Genomic DNA, 20,371 nt, shown 5'->3' with positions numbered 1-20,371 from the left:
AAAGCAAAAGGTCTTTCAAGCTGCCCTGCACCTCTCCTTGAACCTCCAGCTTTTGCATGTTTACACAGCAGTATGAGGCTGTTTGTAAAAGGGCTTTCAAACAGTCCCATGCTCCATTCTGAAGTCCTGACAATCAAGGCTTGAAAACACCACATCATCTGACATCAAGTGATTGGCAGTTCACCCCTGCTTTTAATGTTAATCTGTGGTATGTGTTGTAACTGAATCAAAGGTTTGGGCAGCTTTGTGGTGCTGCAAGTAGGTCATGCTGACTTTTAGCCCTGTACAGTGGTACCTCGAGTTACATACACTTCAGGTTACATACGTTTCAGGTTACAGACTCCGCTAATCCAGAAATAGTACCTCGGGTTAAGAACTTTGCTTCAGGATGAGAACAGAAATCGAGCGGCGGCAGCAGGAGGCCCCATTAGCTAAAGTGATGCTTCAGGTTAAGAACAGTTTCAGGTTAAGAACGGACCTCTGGAACGAATTAAGTTCTTAACCCGAGGTACCACTGTACCTTGATTATGTGTGGTTGGGCCCTTTATGATAGAATAAAGAGTGCTCAGTTATGTGAGATGCTAGGTAGACCTTGAGTTTAAATCCCCCTGGCTCTTCTTTAGAGAGCCAGTGTGGTGTAGTGGTTAAGAGCGGTAGTCTCGTAATCTGGGGAACCGGGTTCGCGTCTCCGCTCCTCCACATGCAGCTGCTGGGTGACCTTGGGCCAGTCACACTTCTTTGAAGTCTCTCAGCCTCACTCACCTCACAGGGTGTTTGTTGTGGGGGAGGAAGGGAAAGGAGAATGTTAGCCGCTTTGAGACTCCTTAAAGGGAGTGAAAGGCAGGATATCAAATCCAAACTCTTCTTCTTCTTCTTCTTCTTACACTTTGAACTATTGACACAAAACATTTTGAACTCTTGCTGGCCGATTCTGCTTGTTCGTTGTGAGACCACGACAGCTACAAGGCTTTGCCCTACTGTATCTTATATTTAAAGCATTTAAAGTTAATTACATTACTCAGCAGCCACACTCTAACCCCACCTAGGACCAATGACTAGACTAGTGCAGTTGTTCTCCCAGGAGATGCTGGCACCTATATCCAGCACCCTTGTTTCCCTAGGATACCTTGCATGTGCAGTATCATAATGGCACATGTTAGACAGGAGTGGAGTGGCAGCAGACACCTGAAGCAGCAGAATAAGGTAGCTTTAGGGGAAAGAGGGGTAATTAAGGGGGGCTGATGATGCTCTTTCTAGGAACATGCTGTTCTTTGTTACCAATGTTTAAAGTGATATAGGATGAGAATGTGGGGGATATAATCTATAATTGCAATATCTTCCCAATAATACAGAAGGATGTGTGCAACTGGATTCCTCTCGGCAAGACATGGCATTAACAAGGGAGAGCTCTATTATCATTGATAATCCCAGAGCTGAGGTTCTGAGACACACCAGTCTGGTAAGTGTATTTTTGGTATTCTTGCATGTGGTCAAAGATCATAACCAAGCAGTGTCCCAATTTCATGTAGCTTATATGGCAGGTGTTTTTTTGCTGCTAACATGAATTGCTTTCCCCCTGCCGTTGAGAATGGAAAAAAATCTAAATAACCCCAGAAACAAACTTAGGGACAAAAAACTGATAACTATTTACTAGGGACAAATTCAAGGCAATAGGGACTTTCCTTGTACATGGGGACAGCTGGAGTCTATGCAGCCATATGATGGCCAAATGTGCCATGAAACCAATACTGTTTCCATATGTACACATTATTGCATATGTACACACTTCTTTGTGATAAGAATTTCTTCTATTTTTAGGACACAGAAAACCAGATTGCTGAACTTTACCAAAAGCTGTTAAAACTAGAGCAAGAGACTGAACTGCTTAGAGATATTAACAGAGCTCTAAGGGAAGAAAATGTACTTCTGAAGGATAAATTGAAAGTGTGCGAGATGGAAACCCATAAAAGTAAGCACCTGACCCCTTTTAAAAAGGCAAAGGACCCCTGACAGTTAAGTCCAGTCGTGAATGACTCTGGGGTTGTGGCGCTCATCTCGCTTTACTGGCCGAGGGAGCTGACATTTGTCCGCAGACAGTTTTCCCGGGTCATGTGACCAGCATGACTAAGCCGCTTCTGGCGAAACCAGAGCAGCACACGGAAATGCCATTTATCTTTCCTCTATTTATCTGCTTGCACTTTGGCCTGCTTTCAAACTTCTAGGTTGGCAGAAGCTGGGACCGAGCAACGGGAGCTCACCCCATCGTGGGGATTCGAACCGCCGACCTTTCGATCAGCAAGCCTGAGGCTCAGTGGTTTAGACCACAGCTCCACGCGACCCCTTTTACTTCTGCTTTAATTATGTTGAATTTGACCCTCTTCGGCTGCAATCCTGAGAGGGTAGGGGGAACTGAAGGCTGTTTAATTCCATACCCTGAGACCTGATGGGCTCTTTCCAACAGGGTGGAACTGAGGACGGAGGAGAATTCTTATATTCCCTCAACCATTTTATAGTTTATTTTTAAACTATAAACTATAAACCAAACTATAGTTTGGTTCTAATAGGAAGAAAATACAAGGGAGAGATATTTACATCAGCTCCTAAGCTAGTTTAAGTGTCTTTCTGGTTTGGAGATATGTCAGGTGGCTGAGGCAGCTTTGGATCCTTCAAGCCATTATCTGGTTCTTCCTCCAAACTCTTCCTGTGACATGCTCACTACTTTCTACAGATGTCAGAACTCCAATGCTGGTAGGCTCAGGGTGTTGGAGGTTTCCTTGGTGGCAGGGAGGTTCCCCTCCCTTATGTAGGAGAAGGGAGTACCAGTGTATACTACGTCCTCTTGCATGCCCTCCCAGGGCCATAGAATTGTAGCCGTAAAGCATTAACTGCTCATATTTACTTTAATACATTTTGGGACAGGTGACAGCTGGCAGGTTTCAGGTGAGATTATCATGCTTGATTTATTGTAGTAGTGGCCCATCTCAAGGTCTCAAAACAAATTTTGCATTAATATATGCATTGATGTATCTATGTAAAAATGTTTTACTTGTGCAAGATGTTCTGCTTATTAATGATCAAAAACAGGATTACTATTTTTTACATCTATTGATTGAAACTCAGGACAGGAAGTTGGCCTTGCCCCTGACTGCAAAAGTCTGCTAGTAACTTCAAATTAAAAAAAGTTTTAAGAGGAAGTGAAGATGAGCTGCAAGTAAAAGCCAGGAATCTCAGCACCATTGAGTATGGAGCATTTAGCTTTTGCATACCTTTTTGTACAGATTGCTGGAGGGGGGCAACAAGAACACCAAAATTCTGGCCGTAAGTGGCTCTTTCCTTCTGTCTGTTGATACTAATCTTCACATCTTCCTGTTTTAGGTAAGATCTCAAAATCTCCTACAAAACCCCAAGCTGCTAAGGTAACTCAATCAGCGTCAAAAGATTCTCGCCCAGTTTGCAATTCTCGGATGAGCTGCGATGCAGAATTTGCTAAAGCCCTCAAAGCCTTCTACCAGAATATGAATGTGATCAGAGGCCAGTTTTTGAAAATAAAGCACTGCAGAGCTCCGGTATATATATATGTTAACTGATTCTTAAAAAGACAGGCTGAATCTATCCTTAATTTTTTTTCAAAATAATAATAATCAGTACAATCCTTTTGAAAACATCTACAGTGAACCAGTAGAAAATTCTCCCAGGACTGTAACTTTCCTCTTTTGCTGCTCTCTTAATTCTACAGCTCTTAAGAATGCCCAAGTGTTCCTCACACTAGGAGCCAAATAATGAAGTACATAATGTTTTCCAGACTTGTAAATGTATTATATTGCAGGGCAAATGCACCTTGTGTCCAATGGGAGGGTTTATTTATTTATGAAGGCTGAAACTGGGACACAGGAATGCAGAGTACACCTCTGCTTTCACTTCCATTGTCAAGACTGAAGAGCTTTTGAATAAAGCTGTAGTACTGCCTTCATAGTTCACCCCCCACTTAGGATTTACTGTTGCTCGGGTGTGTTCTTCCTTGCTGAGTTAAGTTGTCCATTTGCTGGTGTAAGCTATCCTTTCCTTTTCACACTGCAGCTTCTGCATTTCATTTCATTTCCAGGAAGAAGATAATGTGCAACTACTTCGACATTTTGCTGAGAGACAGTCACACATGTTAAAGGACTTTGGAGAGCAACTTGAGTCAAGTATAAGTAAACTGAAAAATGATGTTGCTTTGATAGTTAAAAAGAAACGGGAGAGGCTAGGTTGCAGCAAACCATAAAGTCATTGTATGAAATAAAACAGTAGTGTTTCAGTATAATTGTAACTGTGCTAAAGCATATGTTGTTTTGTGTCACTACAAATTAAGAGCACAACTTACATATTTACCAGACCCACCCTGGACACAGCCGCAGGAGGAGAATAATCTAGTTCCAGGGTATGATCTGAAGGCACCTGAGGCAGTCTCCTTGCTGAACAGGTCAGGATCTGGTCAGTGCCTGGGTGGGTGACCCATGATGGAAGAAAGGTGGGGTAGAAATGTAAGAAAAGAAGTAACAGTGCATGAGAGTATTAGAATGTGCTGGTCATTATGTATCATTGATACCTCTACAAAAGTGTTCCTAAGCTCCCTGTGTGTAAATTACTCCTGCTGTAACTCCTGAGAAGGAAGTAGATGGGAAACAGCTATGGGTCTGCCAGTTCTGAACAGTTTCGGGCATTGTACTGTGTCTGTGGTAGGAGAGTGACAGTTCCATTGACCATTGTACTGTTCTTACACTGACATAAGAGGAATTGTTCCATCAGGAATGTTTATACACTTTTTCAAATTTGTGCACTAATGCCTTATTCAGAATAATCAGTGTTGGAATACTGATCAGTATTTGGAAAAGTCGTTTGTCCACTTGTTTGTTCTCTATGTTAGGACGCTTCTCGATATAGGGGTGCCAAACGTGGCACAAGGGTTTTTGAGGGGGGTGGTAGTAGGTTATACCGCCATTTGGACATCAGGTACCATTTTGAATCAAGGTGGCGGACTGAAATGTGACTTTGGCGTGACATTTATTGGTCTAGGTTTTCTGCAAAATTCAAGCACAAGGATTCCTGAGGTGCGGGTGGCGGTCTCTGTCACTGTATGGGTGCTGTGCACAATTTTGTTCCAACTATTGGGCCAAAATATGACTTCACCTGATTTTTGGTGTCACGGGTCCAAACTCACAAATTGCATGAGCCATTTAAAAATCACAGTATTTTTTGGTTTCTAAAAATACCTGGGCAGTCCTCCAACAAACCGCCACCTGGATGTCCTCTTATGTTCCTTAAAACAGCCCCACGCTCCTGAAAGTAGCAATGTGTGGAGGGGAGGCTAGAGCATCTAGAAGGGAAAAGCAGAAACTCATTTACACAGAAGGGCCCTTGCTGTTACATGCAATACCCTTAGCACCCTACCTGTAATTTGGGCTTAAAAGAGGGACTTAACTTGTATTCTTGTTCCATTCCATGGTCTACTAAAAATGACAGTGGATTACTGCTTAATGCTTATTAAAATGGTTGGCTTTTAAGTACAGTGATCTGTGTTGAGTTAAACAGAAACCAAGCAAATTTGGAACCCTCTTTTATTACACTGAAAAATGAGAACAAAGGGAATTAATAAGTGCTAGAAATCTTTCTTCCTTTCACAATGACATATTTCCCCTGCCTTGAGGATGTCTCAGTACACAGGAAAGGAATGTTAACTGATCAGGTATGCAATGAAGCTACCGATTCAAGCAAGAATATTACTACGCTCCCCTCCACCAAGTTCATATTGAAAAAACATTGCAGGCAGAGTCCAGCTAAGTACCATGAAACCTAACTTAAGCATAATGAATTGGTTCCATTAGTGACAAGAGAACTATGTTTAATCACAGAAATTGCAGTTGTCAAGGGGACTTGATCCCAATCTATAAGAGTGTAGATTACAGTATTAATTGTGACAAGGTATAGAAGGCTAGGGAAACCTGTCTGAAGGAATGCCCACACAACTTACTCAAACTTACTGAAGACACCCTTTCGTTTTTCAGTTTGCTTTCTCATTACTGATCTTCATAGAGAGTTAATTGGTTAAGGCACAGATTTTATAGTAGTCAACTTTCACAATTCTGAATAAAAATACTGCAGTTGTAATTTGTTACTGATTTTTTTAGTTACCACAGCTAGTTCAGTCAAGCCCTTGATTCTAAAAAGCACTATTATTTAGCACTATTAATATTAATATAGTTTTCTTTTCATTTAACTATTGCTGTGCTACTGTGCACATTTCCAGTAGTAAAAGTTCAGTCTTATATCCATTTTGAGCAACAATATGAAACATGTTTTCACATTACATAAGATTATGTCAGTATTTTATTAAATTTAGCAACCATTTGTAGCTGATCTTTTTGGTATACAAGTACCATACAAAGATTTGTTGGTCATGCAGCCTTCAGGATGTTTTTTCTTGTTTCAGACTTCAGGCTGGCTAATGACAGAAAACTCAATTCCATGCTGCTTGAGCCTGTCAATAAGTTTTGTATTGGAGAATGCAGCCCCAGGAGAATAGACACCACCCCTGTAAAACAGCCACACATTTGGGGTTAGTGACATGTAGCTGCAAGCAAGCTTAACACTTATTATGAACAAATACTTACTGAAAATGGGATAGTTAAGTTCCACTCCCCCCTGTGAACCTTCAACAAATGTTTAAGTTAATTCATGAACTATGCATAGAAAAGCTTAATAATGTAACTGATTGAAATACTTTGTTATAGTTTTTAATACTGAACTTGACATGAAATTTTACTATTTCTTAATAAATATTGTGATTGACAAACCATTAAATGACCTAAAGCTTGTACCTTACAACATGAATTAAGGTCATTTGCAGATATAATGGCATTATCACTCAAGCACTTTTTCACATGTTTGCAATAACTCAACTTGACAGAAAGTTTAATGCAAATGCTGGCTGACAAAGTGAGAGAAAGGGAAGTTACTACACCATAGAACTGTGCAGTGCTTTCAATCACTTTGATGCTTACTTTCATGCTAATATATTATTTATTCAATTGTATCCCATCCTTCCTTCCCAAAGAGTCGGGAATGGCAAACAAATGAAATGGTAAGAATACAAATATTTTTTTTAAAGAAAGAAATCAGATACAGTACTATTACAGCCAAATAATTTAAAGGCTGCTAGGAACCCTGAAAGTGTAAGCTATTTCACATCAAGAAAATTAAGACTTACTTTTTAGGAAGAGAAGACTTGTCCTTCAGAAGTGCCACAGCTGCCTGAACCATTGCAATGGGTGTAGCAATGTAGCCAGCCTCTACAAAAATATGCGGGAGGGGAAAACACTTCAATTACACTCATCATTTTGACTCTTGGGCTGGGGTGTTGTTTGGAGTGGTTTTTTTGGGGGGGTGTTGCTGTTGGTTTTCTCTATCTTAATTTTAGAGCTTATGAGATAATGTGGAAATTGTTCAGCAAGGCTGTGTATTTTTTGACATTTTATTTATTGTTTATGACTACTTTTGTTATGTTGCAGTAATATACTTTTTCACGTTGTAAGCTGCCTTGAGTGTGGTTTGAACTGTGGAAAGGCAGCATACAAATAAAATTACTTCTGTTTCTATCATTTCTAGAATTTGATTCAAGATTAAACATCTCCCTAAACACTGGGCCAGAACCATCTAGCTAGCATTCCCCCCAGGGCTGTACATCTATGTACCATTTGCTTTATTTTCAGCAAGTATATAAACTAAATAAGCATGCAACAGTAACACACACAATCTAAATCTCCCAATAACCTTATGAGCAGTACATAAAGCAATCATCTGCCTGTTTCAGTCAAAAATCACAGTATAATCAGAATCAAACAGCTCAGCTAAATTGAAAGCATTTCATAAAAAGCAGCCAAACCTTCCTCAACAAGCCCCTAAACAGGAAGGGCATCTGAGCAAAGGTATATTGTTAAACAAAATTTGCTATACCTGGTCCCTTTACTTGGGTGCAGATTTTAACATTTGGTTTGCCCAGCTGTAAATCTTCTTGTGTTCTGTATCCCTCACCAAAAAAAGTCATTTCAAAGGATGACTCTTCCATCTGTAATTCAAAAGACAAGAAAGAAACAGCATCAAATCTCTAGGCAATGCCACAGTTTCTATAAAACATACATTACTGCTTATACTACTGAATTTCAGCCCAGTTTAACTACAGTGAACTACAACCAAAGTTGAGGGAGTAGTTAGTTTGTGTACAAAAAAACCCATTGTAAAATGTTATGCAAAATAAGCCAGTTATTAGTACTTCACAGTACTAATGTGGATTTGGCTGAATGGATTTGGCTGAATACAGTGTGACTTGCACTGCAAAAAGTGTGGTATTTACCACCCATAAAATAAATTTGAGGTTCCAGACTGTCTTTGCTATAATCCAATCCAGCACTCGTATATTGTCATTTAACCTTCATAACGTTAAAATTATCTCAGTGGTCCTGCCACATGTTTGGTCTCAAATACTGCTTTTAAGCTAGTTTCTGAATAAGAAACTGCAAAAGTAGGTAGAAAAGGTTCATAGTCAGAATAGAGTAGATATGGGTTTCAGATTTAAGCTGAGATTTTTTTCCAGTCAACTTTCATTGAAGACTGTAAGCACTGGATCCAACACAAGGAAAGATTCACAGCACACACACTCATCCAACATACACTCCACAAAATTTCACAAGCTGTTGAACAAAAAGGGAAGGCCAGAATAGCACAAGCAAGATAGGTCCCACTTCAAACAAGGAAGGAAAACAAAATGTCACCCCAAGAAAAGGGTGGGTCAAAGATTCTGTTGGAGTGATACCATTTTCCTGCCTTCAAGCAACAGGAGAACTAGTGTTCGCTTGTTCTCCTAGTGCTCACCTGAGAATTTATTGTTATACATGGGTTAAACATGTCTGCTGAACGTTTACTTCAATATTCACAGTGTCCCAATATTAGAACAGTAAGCCCTCAACTTAAGCACATTAAACTTGTGCATATTCAGCTTTATGCGCTTGGCAAAATAATTATTAAAAAATGAAAAGGGTGCAGTGTTGGAAAAAATGACTTTGACAATCCCACCCACCATTGAACTCTATGGGTTTTGACTGTACACTATTTTGGCTTCATGCGCGATCCTTGGAATGCAACCTCAGCGTAAATTGTGGGCTTATTATACTCCACATCAGACTACCCATCACCCTTTCCTTTACCCATTCCGCTTGAAAGACCCCAAGATGCCGCCTCCTCCACAATTTTCCCAGTATTTAAACTACAATCTCACATAGAATTAAGGAATTTTCCATTGCTGTAATTAGTAAGCTAGTCCACAGGTCACAATATACTACTGTACGTCATGCAATATAAACAATACTAAAAACAGGAGAAAACTACTCATACACACAAAGATATCAGGCATAATCAAAAGATACATAAACAACAGCCGCTTCTTACTTACACATATAGAAGTTTTCCTGTGACACTGTAATTATGTAGAAAACGGTCGCATCAGAAATACAATCACCTAAGAACAAAAGTAGTTACCTGTTTTTCTGTTGGTCCTTCCTTTGTGAAATGTCCCCCAGAAAAAAATTCGGGATACTGAAATAAGACAACCCATAATAAATTCCAGAGTAATAGAAGAAAAAAAATCAAACTTCCAAAGTATTTAAAACAAAACCTACTTTTAGCAGGAGCTTTCTTCCAAAGTTGAATTTCACAAGCATTAAAAATAAAAGGCCAGCAAACATTAGCTTAATAACAGTTCCAAGACCACCCACAGTCGCGTAAGCAGCATACTGCACCTGAAAAGAAGAGAAATTTTATATCAATGAAAACCTGTCAGTTTATGTATAAACTATTCCAGAATACAGATCTTAAAGAACAGCAATTCACAAACAACCAAGCCTTGCTTAGGTGACAAAGAATAAATCCAGAAATAGGCTAGATATGATTGCTAGCTTTAACTGTGGGCACTATAAGAGCAGCTGGAGGCATTAAAAGAAATACAATTTTCTTTTAGTACTACAATTACAGTAACACAAATACGTTATCATGTGGCACCACTGCAGAAGGAGTGATGACAGCCTTGCTGTTTGACACTTTTTCCCATTTCAGAGAGCTACATGAATATTCCCACATAAGTGGCAGTGGTGACAGACATTCAGCAGTAATAAGATTTTCCAGAAGCTCATAAAGTAGTACGGGCCTGCAATCTTTGCAGTGTTAGGCACATGAATTCAATATGATTTCCCCTCAGGCACCTATGCATATTATTGCAAGTTTCACATTATCAGATTCAAAGATTTCACTGATGACAGGACATTCTTTAAAATAGATGTTTAAGTAAACTTACAGGTGTTTCTTTCAGGTCTGTGTGCAAATAGTGCTGAGTTCGTTTTACTACAGAGACATCTGATCCCATGAATGGAATGGAATATTGTTTAAGTTCGTTACTGTAAAACAGTGCACCTCTGCAAAAACAGAAGCCAGGACAATTAAAACAAAGCTTGGCAAAGTGTGTTTCAGACAAGGCACTATCTAAAACCTGTCCTTTCAAGCACATAAATCTGTATAAAGAAATTCTACCAGAATGCTTCCTTTCATGAAGCATTCTGCTTCATGAAATTCACCTACAATTTTCCTTACCTTACATTCCTTCTGGAAACATCTTCTGAGCTACGTAAACAATAAATTCTAATCCACAAAAGTAGTATACCTTCTCTTAAGCTTTCTTCCAGTCACTGGAAGGGGTTTGTGTCCTATTTGCCTTCGAATTTTTTTCAGACTGCCTTGATCTGCAAAGCCATGTATAGCTGATTTCCAGGTCCCATCATGAATGCAGGAACCCTGTTAAAATGTTATGTTAATTCAATATACTATACTCACAACACATCTATACCATTAGCCACAATAATGAAAACATACCTTACTTATACACCTGATTCAGTGACTAAATCAAAGTATAGCTGAAAGCTATATACTTGATCCTAAGCATGACCATTTTCTCACTTCACCTCTCCTGTCCCCTCACAAAGATTAGTGTGTCTGCTCCTATGGCATTTATCGTCTGCTGTAGGAAGCAGGAGTGTGAGTGCATTCTAGTGATGTCTAGTCTAATCTGGCTAGCTGTGTGAAGCACTAATGAGAACACAGCATGTATGTCTGCAGGATTTTCACCCCACAAAAACCGTTTGCATAGACAGAAAGTAACCTGTTTCTGCTCAAGGATGTGTCTTACTAGACTGGGCTGAGTTTAATATTGCATCTACTCCTCCTCCAACAGTGTTATAAAAATCTACCCAACATCAGCTATCTACCCAACATCAGCAATAAAGCAATTTCTTACCACCTAACAGAAAGCATATGCTTAGGTAAGGCTATCAAACTGGTATTGCATTACTTGAGTACTAGAAGCGCTATAACAGAACAAGCATTAAAGAGTGATGTTCTTCTGTCTGACAGTTTTGTAGGCTACCACTACCAATACAACAGCCAATGTAATAATTTATTTTTATATTGTCTATATGATAAGTACCTACAACAAACTTAGCTAATAAAGAAATCAACCAACCTGTGGTCCAGATTTTACAGTCAGGAAACTTTCAACTGCAGTTAATGTACCTGGGGGGGGGGGGGCGGGGAGAGAATTAATCATTAAGTGTGGTTGTAACAAAGAATTAAACAGCAGTTTATACTCACGCTGTCATGGCATCAGATAAATGAAGATACCAGGACACATTGCAAATCATGTACTGAGAAGCAACAGCTTGATCATCATTTCATTTGAGATTCTATCAGTACTGAACTTGCCACCTTGTTTTAAGTCACACACAACCTATTTTAATGATAGTATTTCCAGAATTGTGCAACTTCTAATCAAGTACACTTTAGACGTTGGAAAAATCTCCATAGGCCGTAACAAGCCCTGTTTCTACTTGGGATGTGTGCAAGCAACTCACTACAGAAATGGAGCAGTCTGTGTTATTTCTACATCCCTTTCTAGCTCTGTACTCCATTCCATTAAGGAGCATAAGCTCCAAGTTTTTGTTTTTTGCTAATGCAGCAGAAAGACTGACTGATGTACATTATTTTAAGATGATGGTAACTGAAGATATTTATTACTGCATAGCTTAATACAGCAGAATTCTGGTAACTATAACAAATATTTTGTAGCAACATCAGTGCTTGTGAAGAATTACAGAAGAAGAAGAATGCAGAGCATATTATTGTTCCTAACTACTCAAATGTCATTTTAACACTCCACAAGGAAAATAATTTCTGCACCACACATCAAAATTGTGATTAAGTTTAAGAATCACCTTTCAAAGAGTTTCTGGTGTACAATACTCCCATATCTGCTGGGATAGAGTCAAAGCCACAGCTTCCAATAATATATACTCCTTTTTCTGCAGCTTTGTCATTGTAATTCAGATACATTCCTTCCAGGAACTGAAAGAAATGAAACAACATTGTACTGAAAAATAGATAATATTCTGTCTCAATGTTCAAGCGAAGATGATAACTTTCATAGCTGTGTCACTTGCACTATATTCAGTGGCTGATGCTCCATTTTGCAACATTACAGAAGGTTATTATATTATTATCAAAACATTTATTGAGATGGATGACAGGGAGGGGGACCCACCACAACCAAACTCAGGATCCCTGACTGCTGATGCTTAGGATGGTGCAGGAGCTGCTATTCAATGGCAGTATCACAAAGTTGGACACAAAAAATAAAATTCCTGCATGATGGTAAGATGTGCAAATATGAATAATGTCTTAATACAATTGCGAAGCTGGCTTGTTTTCTCAGTTTCTCATACCTGAGGCTCTCCACTGATGTCGATACAGCTTGTACCATTCTCAACACAAGCTTTCACCACAGGCTCACCAAAAAACCTGTACTGTAAGAAGAAATAAAGCAATTACTACTTTAATAAATTATACTATGCTACTTTAATAAATTATACTATGCTACTTTAATAAAGACAGTAAGTTATCTCACCATGTTTATGTAATGGTTCTAGGGGTTGCTCGTGCGTAAGCTTGTCCCAACCTCTGGCTGGGTTGCCTGAGTGAACCTTTCCTGTCCGGGCAGCCACTTGCCCGTGACTGTCTCAGTCGCTGGCAGAATCCGTCAGTGGGCGTTTCTTAAACTTCTTCTAGCAAAGAAGGTCTTTGACACCAAGTCTCCTCCTACTCTCCCTGCGCGGAAGCCTTCTGCGCAAGGAGGGCATAGGCAGCGGAGGACCCTTCCTCTCCCCGCTGGTTCCCAGCAAGGAGTCATGGGACCGCCTCACCGATTCCCCCATCTGCCCCCTTCTCCACTGGAGCTACGTTGATTCTCTTCCCCAGAAGACGGGCTGCCTCTCCCACTCCCGGGACGCTCTCTGGGATCCCTTTGGAGCTTGCTCTCTCCCTCGGACACTGATGGCAGTTCCCTGACAGTTTACATATTTGAACAAGGTTAGGGTTAGCAATTTTAATTTCTAATGAAATTTTAATCAATAAACACAATGATTAAAACTATTTAATTAGCATTCAGATTTTAAAAAACATCTCCCTCTGCACACAATCCTTTCCTACCTCCTCTACCACAACTACAGCATGCACGTTTCAGTTATTAACCTTTGCTCTGGATTTAATGAGCTGGCAGACCTTTGCAACTGAGAATGAAGCAACAATGCCTTCCTCTTCATCTGCCTTCCCACAGCCTCACCACACACAGCTGCAATAGGCACTGTTTTGGGGGAAAGCAGCAGCATATTTTCCACATACAGCAATTTATCAGCTATTTGCTTTACTTAATAACTGCAAGTATAATTAGTATAAACAGAGGGAAATTATTTACGGCAAGAATTATTTAGATGTTCACTATACACACTGGGTTAAGAGTCAAGAAACAAACTGAACTGGTTCAGCTGCTATTATTAATACAGTCTTGTACATTTTACAATGGCCTCGAAGGACTGTCAGGCCCTACTTGCTGATTTCTAAGCCTGCAAATATGTAGTGGTGCAATGGTGAAACTAGGAATCACTCTGCCCACATTCGAACCTATTTAATGAAGTTACTTCACTGTCTTAATATCTGCTAGTGAGGGCTGGGCATAAGCCTATTTCACAAGGTCAAACTAGAATAATCCCTCATTTTATGCACATCTGACTTGCACAATTTCAACCATTGTAGCTAAAGGTGGGCTGAGTGAAATCACGCAAGTCAAGTTCCAAGCAAAGTAGAAAGCTTAAAAGCTTTTCTCACATCAGGCTTACTTGGGTTACCTAGCACAGAAAGAAATTTTAAGCTCTCTGCCTGGCTTGCTGGGCAAGGCCTGCTGGGCGTGCAGGCTGCCTCTAGGATGCAAAATCTTGCATGAACTACCCTTCCAGGGCCAGCACACAAGAACGGGTCTTGTCCAGCAAGCATGGCAGAGAGTTTGAAAGCTCTTTTCACACTGAATAACCCAAGCACTCTGGCATGAAAAGAGCTTTTAAGCACTTGGCCTTGCTTGCTGGGCAAGACCTGCTCAGTGTGCAGGCTCTGGGAGTACTGGGGGTGCACTCTCTCTCCCTCTCACCTGCTAGCTGTGGGGCAGCTCCATGAGTTTGACTATACACAATTTTTGCCAACACATATAACCCTTGGAACTGACCCCCTGTGTAAACAGAGAGATTACTGTACTTCAAATGCCAAACAACACTGTCAAATTACAACCCTTTCTGATAACAACTGCCTCATAATTATTTTTAATATCTGATCACCACTATAGAAGAGTGATACAAACATTATAAATTAATAAGTAAAAATATAGGATTAATATATGCCTTTGTTTCACAATGGCAGACAGCAGAGTTGCCCCTTTAACTTTTATTCATCCAGAAAATATTTTGGTTTACGTACTTAGAAAAGATTTCTTTTTCAATGTTTGCTAAGGTAATAAAAATATTGCAATATATTGAATCTTCATTTTTAAAGCTTTTAGTATCATGGGAATTTTTTACTTATTCATTTTCCAAAAGAGGAAAATACTTACTGGGCCTACACAGTTCAGAACAATAGCAGCTTGTTTAGCCATATTAGCAAGAGAGGATGGATCACTGACATCACACAGTATTATGCCAACTTCTGACTTCAGCTCTTTCTTTCCTGAAAATGTAAAAGAGAAATGTTATAAAAGAAGCCTGGCACTGTATAATAATTGCTCTCTAATATACACATTGCTTCTTAACCTTCATTATTTAGTTATGAATTATTAGATGAATGGATCAAACCCAGGTCATTTTTAAATCGTTTATTTTTTCAACTACAGTGCATTTGCAAAATAGGTTACTTTGTTCTGATAAAAATTCGAACATCTACCCCCCAAATATGCTTTTTCAGTATAAAACAACTGTGCAAATTGGAAGATGGGACTTCTTGCCACAAAAGATGACCAGAAAAATCTCAAGAAATTATTGAAAACTATTTAAGAGAAATACAATGCAACAAATCAACCATGTAAGTGCGTGTCACAAGATTATCACTATGACATTTTATTTTAGTCATTGGCTTAGAATGAGCAACAACTCTGGTTTTAAAGATAAGTTTCAATAGGGTTTCCCCCCTTACGCACGTTTTAACTTAGCAACCTCAGCACCACACAACCTTTTTCCAAGACTGCATTTATTCATGCAATATCAGAACCAATACATTTTCCCAGCCCCAGAAAGCCTTGGGCTATAAAGCAAAAGAATGCAACAAGTGTCAAGTGAAACACATTAATGAACCAACAAGCATTTTCACAATAAAAATTGTGTGGGCTAAGAAATCTGAAACAATGCTCAGCTCAGTTATACCGACCAAGCGTGGGAACCTCTAACTAGAAAAGGCTAGCATATACAAGTCAGGACAAAGTAACAATTAATAGTTGGAGAAGTACAATGTCTGAAACAGCAAGAACTAAAGAACTCACACTGTCACAAAATGACAAAGAACACAGAAAAAAGCTGACATTTTAAACAAGAAATGGGCCCATGTATGCAACTAACATGGTGATACAAGGCCCCAATACACTGTGGAGGATGTTTGGATGTAGCAGAGGTGCCCCTCCACTTAGCGCTGCCTGACTCCATTGGTGGGGGGACTTCCACAACTGCAGAGGTCCTTATCAAAACGATGGCTGGACAGAAATCACTGCTAGCACCAACAAGCAGAAACCCCTGAAACAAACTCTTCTAGAGTGGGAAAGAGGACTGGTTGTGCTGGCCAATGATCCACTAGATTTTAAGCTGGTCCAGCTATAGGCAATAGACCTTACCTGCGCCCAACTGAAATGCCTGCCTAAAGACAACAGAGGAAAACATGTAATGAAGCTGCTTCTGCCCTTGCGAACGTAAGTAGCAGAACTGCAGAAGTGGCAATGGCTTTGCAGCTGAGTCCAGTCCTGCTGCTCCCAGACGGGTGCTAGAACTGCTCCCTGAAGCTACAATTTTAAGTCATGGAAACATTCCGGTTGTTAGTCAGGAAAAAAAGGAAACAAAAAACCCTTTGCAGTAAAAAAATATGTATCACAAACAGCATCATCCACCTGGGTTTGGCAAACTTGGGTTCAATATCCCCCTCTTCTATGGCCATATCACAAATTCTTGGTTTCACAGTGCAATCCTAATCCCCAGTTAAAATGGGTGGGAGAGGTTAGCACATTGTGTATCTTCCCATCACCCCAGTTGCCAGCCATAAATGAGCATAAATTATTATTATCAAGCATATTTATCCTACTCTCTGATGCCAGAGTGGCTTGCAAAGAAAAGTCAGTCCTTGCCCTCAGGCTCGCAATCAAAGAGACATGACACAACAGGAAAAGGGGCTGGGAAGGAGTAGGAAAAAAGCAAGCTCAGGCAATATTTCTTAGTTACAGAGACCTTGCAATGAGCAGCAAGAATTGAAAAATTTGGCGAGGAGTCAAACGTTGCTGTTCTTTCAGCAGAGCTGATGGAGAGCATCTGCAGTTACATTTCCCCCTCTCTCTCACAGCCTGACAGACAGTTGGGGGAGGGAAGTTGCTGTTTATTTAGGAACTGATGAGAACACTGTGCAGTCCCATCTCTTCCTTTCCTATAGCCTGATGGGCTTACCCTGGAGTAACAATTTACATAGGCTGAGAAAGCTATGTTGGAGTAAGGAAAGCTGGCATGGAAGGCACAAAGGAGTGTGTTAAGGGTGGAAAATTGCAAAGCATCCCAACTCATTTGGTCTTGCTCATAGAGCTTGGAGCTTGAGCTCAGTGTAACTTGCAGCACCAAAAAATAAAGGTGCAACTAATTCACTCCACAAAAATCTAAGAGCAAGGCTTACCCTGCCCACACCCCTGCTAGAAGCAGTTAGGAAACAGCTTAATTTACACAGGAGATACACAGGCCTCTTTGTTGGGGGTTAGGGTCGCCCTGCCAATTCCCTTCTGCAAACAATGCCAACTTTCCAGCTAAAGTTGCTGTGAGAATAAGCACAATAAAAACTGTAAAGCCCTTTGGACTTGGAAGGGTTATTATCTAGATCAGATTTGTAATAGTCTGCTATCATCACCCCTGCCCTTAAATGGGATGGAAATCCTCCTGCTTGCTTGAACTCGGGAGAGGACAGCTGCACAGTGATATGCTCCCTACTCACTCACCTGCCCTTGGATCAGTAAGATGGGAGGAACCACCACTCGTTCACATAGCTCCAAAAGAGAATTAGGCCTATCCTGCATGGGCCCATCCTGTCTATCAGCAACTACTGGTCATGACCAGGGCCATAGCAAGGGGGTGGTGAGGTGGGCCCCCGCCAGGGGCGCAGGTGATGGGAGGGTGCAAAACCAGCTAAAAATATGTCCATAAATACAAATATTGATTATTGCCTCATAGGAAATGGTTTTAAATAGAGAGTGAATTGAATTTGGGGGTTGGGGTTGGAGGAGAGGCGAAAAGAAGAGCTAATTTGTCCATGGTTAGGGGGCGCAATCTGAATGGTTCTGCCAGGGGTGCAAGATCACCCAGCTACGGTTCTGGTCCTGACAGCTGAATGTCATGGCTTGTGGGCTTCTGCAGTCACCTGTCCGGCCACTGCAGAGAAACAAGATGCAGCCAGACTAGGTAGTCCTTCCGTCTGGTCCAGCAGGGCTCTTCCTGGCACCTGACAGGCTGCTGACATGGGCAACCTGGCCGTTTTGCAGTGAGCAGCCTACCCCCAGTGGTGTCCAAACTATTTTCAAAGAGGGCCAGATTTGATGAAGTGAAGGGCCATAAGGGCCAACCAAAGTTGTTTTTTTTTAGGGTTGAAGTTGCTGAGCTTTTTTATGATTTTACCCCAAAGTCCTTGAGCTTTTTTTAGGGTTGGAGTTGTTAAGGTTTTTCTGGATTTCACCCCAAGAAATAAACTGCCACAGGGGCCGGATTAAACCGACCGGCGGACCGGATTAGGCCCCCGAAACGGACTTTGGACACGCCTGCACTAGGACTTTGGACATGCCCTTATCGCTCGCTCCCTTCCACCACCCTGGAGACAAGTAATCAGGCTGAGGTCAGGGTCCGGGGCTACTCATTTTGAGGGAAAGAAGCAGCAGCCCTTGGGCCAAGCAGAGCAAACCACCCCCCACTCGCCCGCTCCCTTACCCAGCTTCTCGGCCGCCTTATCGACCGCCGCCTGCAGCTTCTCTCGGCTCCTGCCGGCCACGGCCCAGCGCAGCGAGCCTCGCAGCTCATCCTCGCCGGCCACCCGCGCCACCTCCTGGACCACGTACTGCCCCGTGAAGCCCGACGCCCCGAACACCACCACCTCGAAAGGCCGCCCGGTCGCCATGGGGACGCGAAGAAGGCGCCGCGCTCAGACAGCGCGAGGCGAAGAAGCGGAAAGGCGCTGCGCAACGGCTGGCAACCCGCGACTGCCGATGGGGAGGGGGCGGCGCCGCGGACAACGGTCCCGGCTCGCGCTAGCCTCACGTGACCAATACCCGCCCCCAGCGCCCCGCCCACTAGCGGCTCCGCCGTGAGAGGCCCCCGCCCCCAGCACGCTTCCAGCGCAGCGCCTTCGCCAGTCTCGGCTGGCCCTGGCTGCTTCTTTCCACACCCGTCGCTGCCACGCCCCGTGAGGCCTGTTTGCAGGAGGCGGGAGTGGATTGGCGGAGTCTCGTTCTCCACGCGTTGGGAGGCGACGTGCAGGCTCTGGCGATGTGCGTGCTCGTGCCCGAGGCGCATGGTTGCAAATCCTCGCCAGCCTAGCCGCGAAATGGAGGATGATAGGCAAAAGGGCTGCATGTTGGGCTCGAAGCAAGAGGGCAATAATAATAATAATAATAATAATAATAATAATACAGTACATTCACAACAGCTGTTCTCTGCTCTTGGGGACCCTCTACAGGAAACACCTCGGGAAAGATGGGGTAAAATTGTCAACGTTTTCCTTTTTTTAAGGGAAATTCCCTTATTCCAAATAGGATTTCTCGCAAGGAAAGGGGAAAGTTGACAGCTATGGCTAAAAGCTAATGCACAAATAGGCAGCTATGCTCGGGTGCATGGTACAGAAAGTGTGCCCAAGGCTCATGCCTAGAGCCATGTTACAAGTGTGTCTTGGGATTAGGCCCACGTGGGCAGTAATTGGGTTCGAGGCAACAGGCCAGATAAAGACTTCTGTAAAATGAAGCATTGGACCACATATAATACCAGGGTGTATCATGGGATTCAGCCTCCCAGTGGTGGGGGTGTATTCTTGGGATAGCCCAAAACATCTTTGGTGGAGGGTTGCAACCTCTGGTGCTTACTTAACTGACACGGGACAGCAAACTTCCTCAGTAACAAGCTGGGACAGACAGCATTAGCTTAATTTACCTTACACACTGCTTCAGTAGCTTGTGTTTGTGAAGTAGTTTATAAATCTGCAAATCATTTGTGTAGGAAATTTTTCCATTCAATTATTTCCAAAAATCCCGTCTAGAGGATTTCACCCCCCAAATCACACATCTATGGGGTTCTGTGTCTGCTACTCATGATTATAATAATTTCCTCAATAACACAACAATACAGTAAAATACTGTACTCCTACGTGAGAGTATCCACTTTGCAGGACTGGAATCCTCTCTACAGCCATGGTCCAGTGATCATATTCTCAGTGAGAGGAGGATAGAGTATTAGTAACATGCCCAATATGATATTCTCTGTACTGCAGATTTCAAGGGTAGAGAAGCATGACAGAAACTGCACACTTATAACCTTGCACTCATTTTTTCCAAAATAAAAAACACAATTGCATTCTAAAGTGCTTTTAAAATCTTGAGCCAAAGAAGTCAAATTCTACTTCAGTGTAAACAAAACATTATTTCAGGGGTAAG

General features: G+C 41.6%; 2 protein-coding genes across 2 annotated transcripts in view; one reads left to right on the top strand and one right to left on the bottom strand.

Annotated features, from left to right (window-relative positions):
- LOC308472613 (kinesin-like protein KIF28) overlaps positions 1–4,284 on the top strand; it is a 29,108-nt gene extending 24,824 nt beyond the window's left edge. The window contains exons 20-23 of the mRNA XM_080997669.1: positions 1,353–1,459; positions 1,819–1,969; positions 3,376–3,566; positions 4,103–4,284. Of these exons, the coding sequence (XP_080853795.1) occupies positions 1,353–1,459; positions 1,819–1,969; positions 3,376–3,566; positions 4,103–4,264 (611 nt within the window). The 3' untranslated portion in view covers positions 4,265–4,284. The remainder of the gene's footprint in view (positions 1–1,352; positions 1,460–1,818; positions 1,970–3,375; positions 3,567–4,102) is intronic.
- A 1,296-nt stretch (positions 4,285–5,580) lies between these two features.
- SCCPDH (saccharopine dehydrogenase (putative)) lies at positions 5,581–18,956 on the bottom strand. Its single transcript, XM_080997779.1, has 12 exons — positions 18,660–18,956; positions 15,065–15,177; positions 12,855–12,935; positions 12,348–12,477; positions 11,600–11,649; positions 10,745–10,875; positions 10,382–10,499; positions 9,711–9,830; positions 9,571–9,627; positions 7,993–8,104; positions 7,247–7,328; positions 5,581–6,571 (listed from the first exon to the last, which is right to left on the bottom strand). Exons 1-12 carry the CDS (start codon positions 18,844–18,846, stop codon positions 6,466–6,468), a joined length of 1,287 nt encoding a protein of 428 aa, XP_080853905.1. The 5' UTR covers positions 18,847–18,956; the 3' UTR covers positions 5,581–6,465.
- Positions 18,957–20,371: the final 1,415 nt, after the last annotated feature.

The sequence above is a fragment of the Podarcis pityusensis genome (genome assembly GCF_964106645.2).
Source record: "Podarcis pityusensis genome assembly, chromosome: 3".
Taxonomy (NCBI): domain Eukaryota; kingdom Metazoa; phylum Chordata; class Lepidosauria; order Squamata; family Lacertidae; genus Podarcis; species Podarcis pityusensis.
The sequence above is the reverse complement of the archived record's forward strand: the minus strand, read 5'-3'. Positions and strand labels throughout refer to the sequence as shown.

Excerpts from the sequence above, each read along its gene's own strand:
- SCCPDH (XM_080997779.1), bottom strand. The coding sequence starts at position 18,846 with ATGGCGACCGGGCGGCCTTTCGAGGTGGTGGTGTTCGGGGCGTCGGGC. Across the intron at positions 10,876-11,599 it reads CTGTAAAATCTGGACCACAG|GGTTCCTGCATTCATGATGG; the intron begins GTTGGTTGATTT and ends ACATTTTAACAG. Across the intron at positions 9,831-10,381 it reads CAGACCTGAAAGAAACACCT|GTGCAGTATGCTGCTTACGC; the intron begins GTAAGTTTACTT and ends TCTTCTTTTCAG.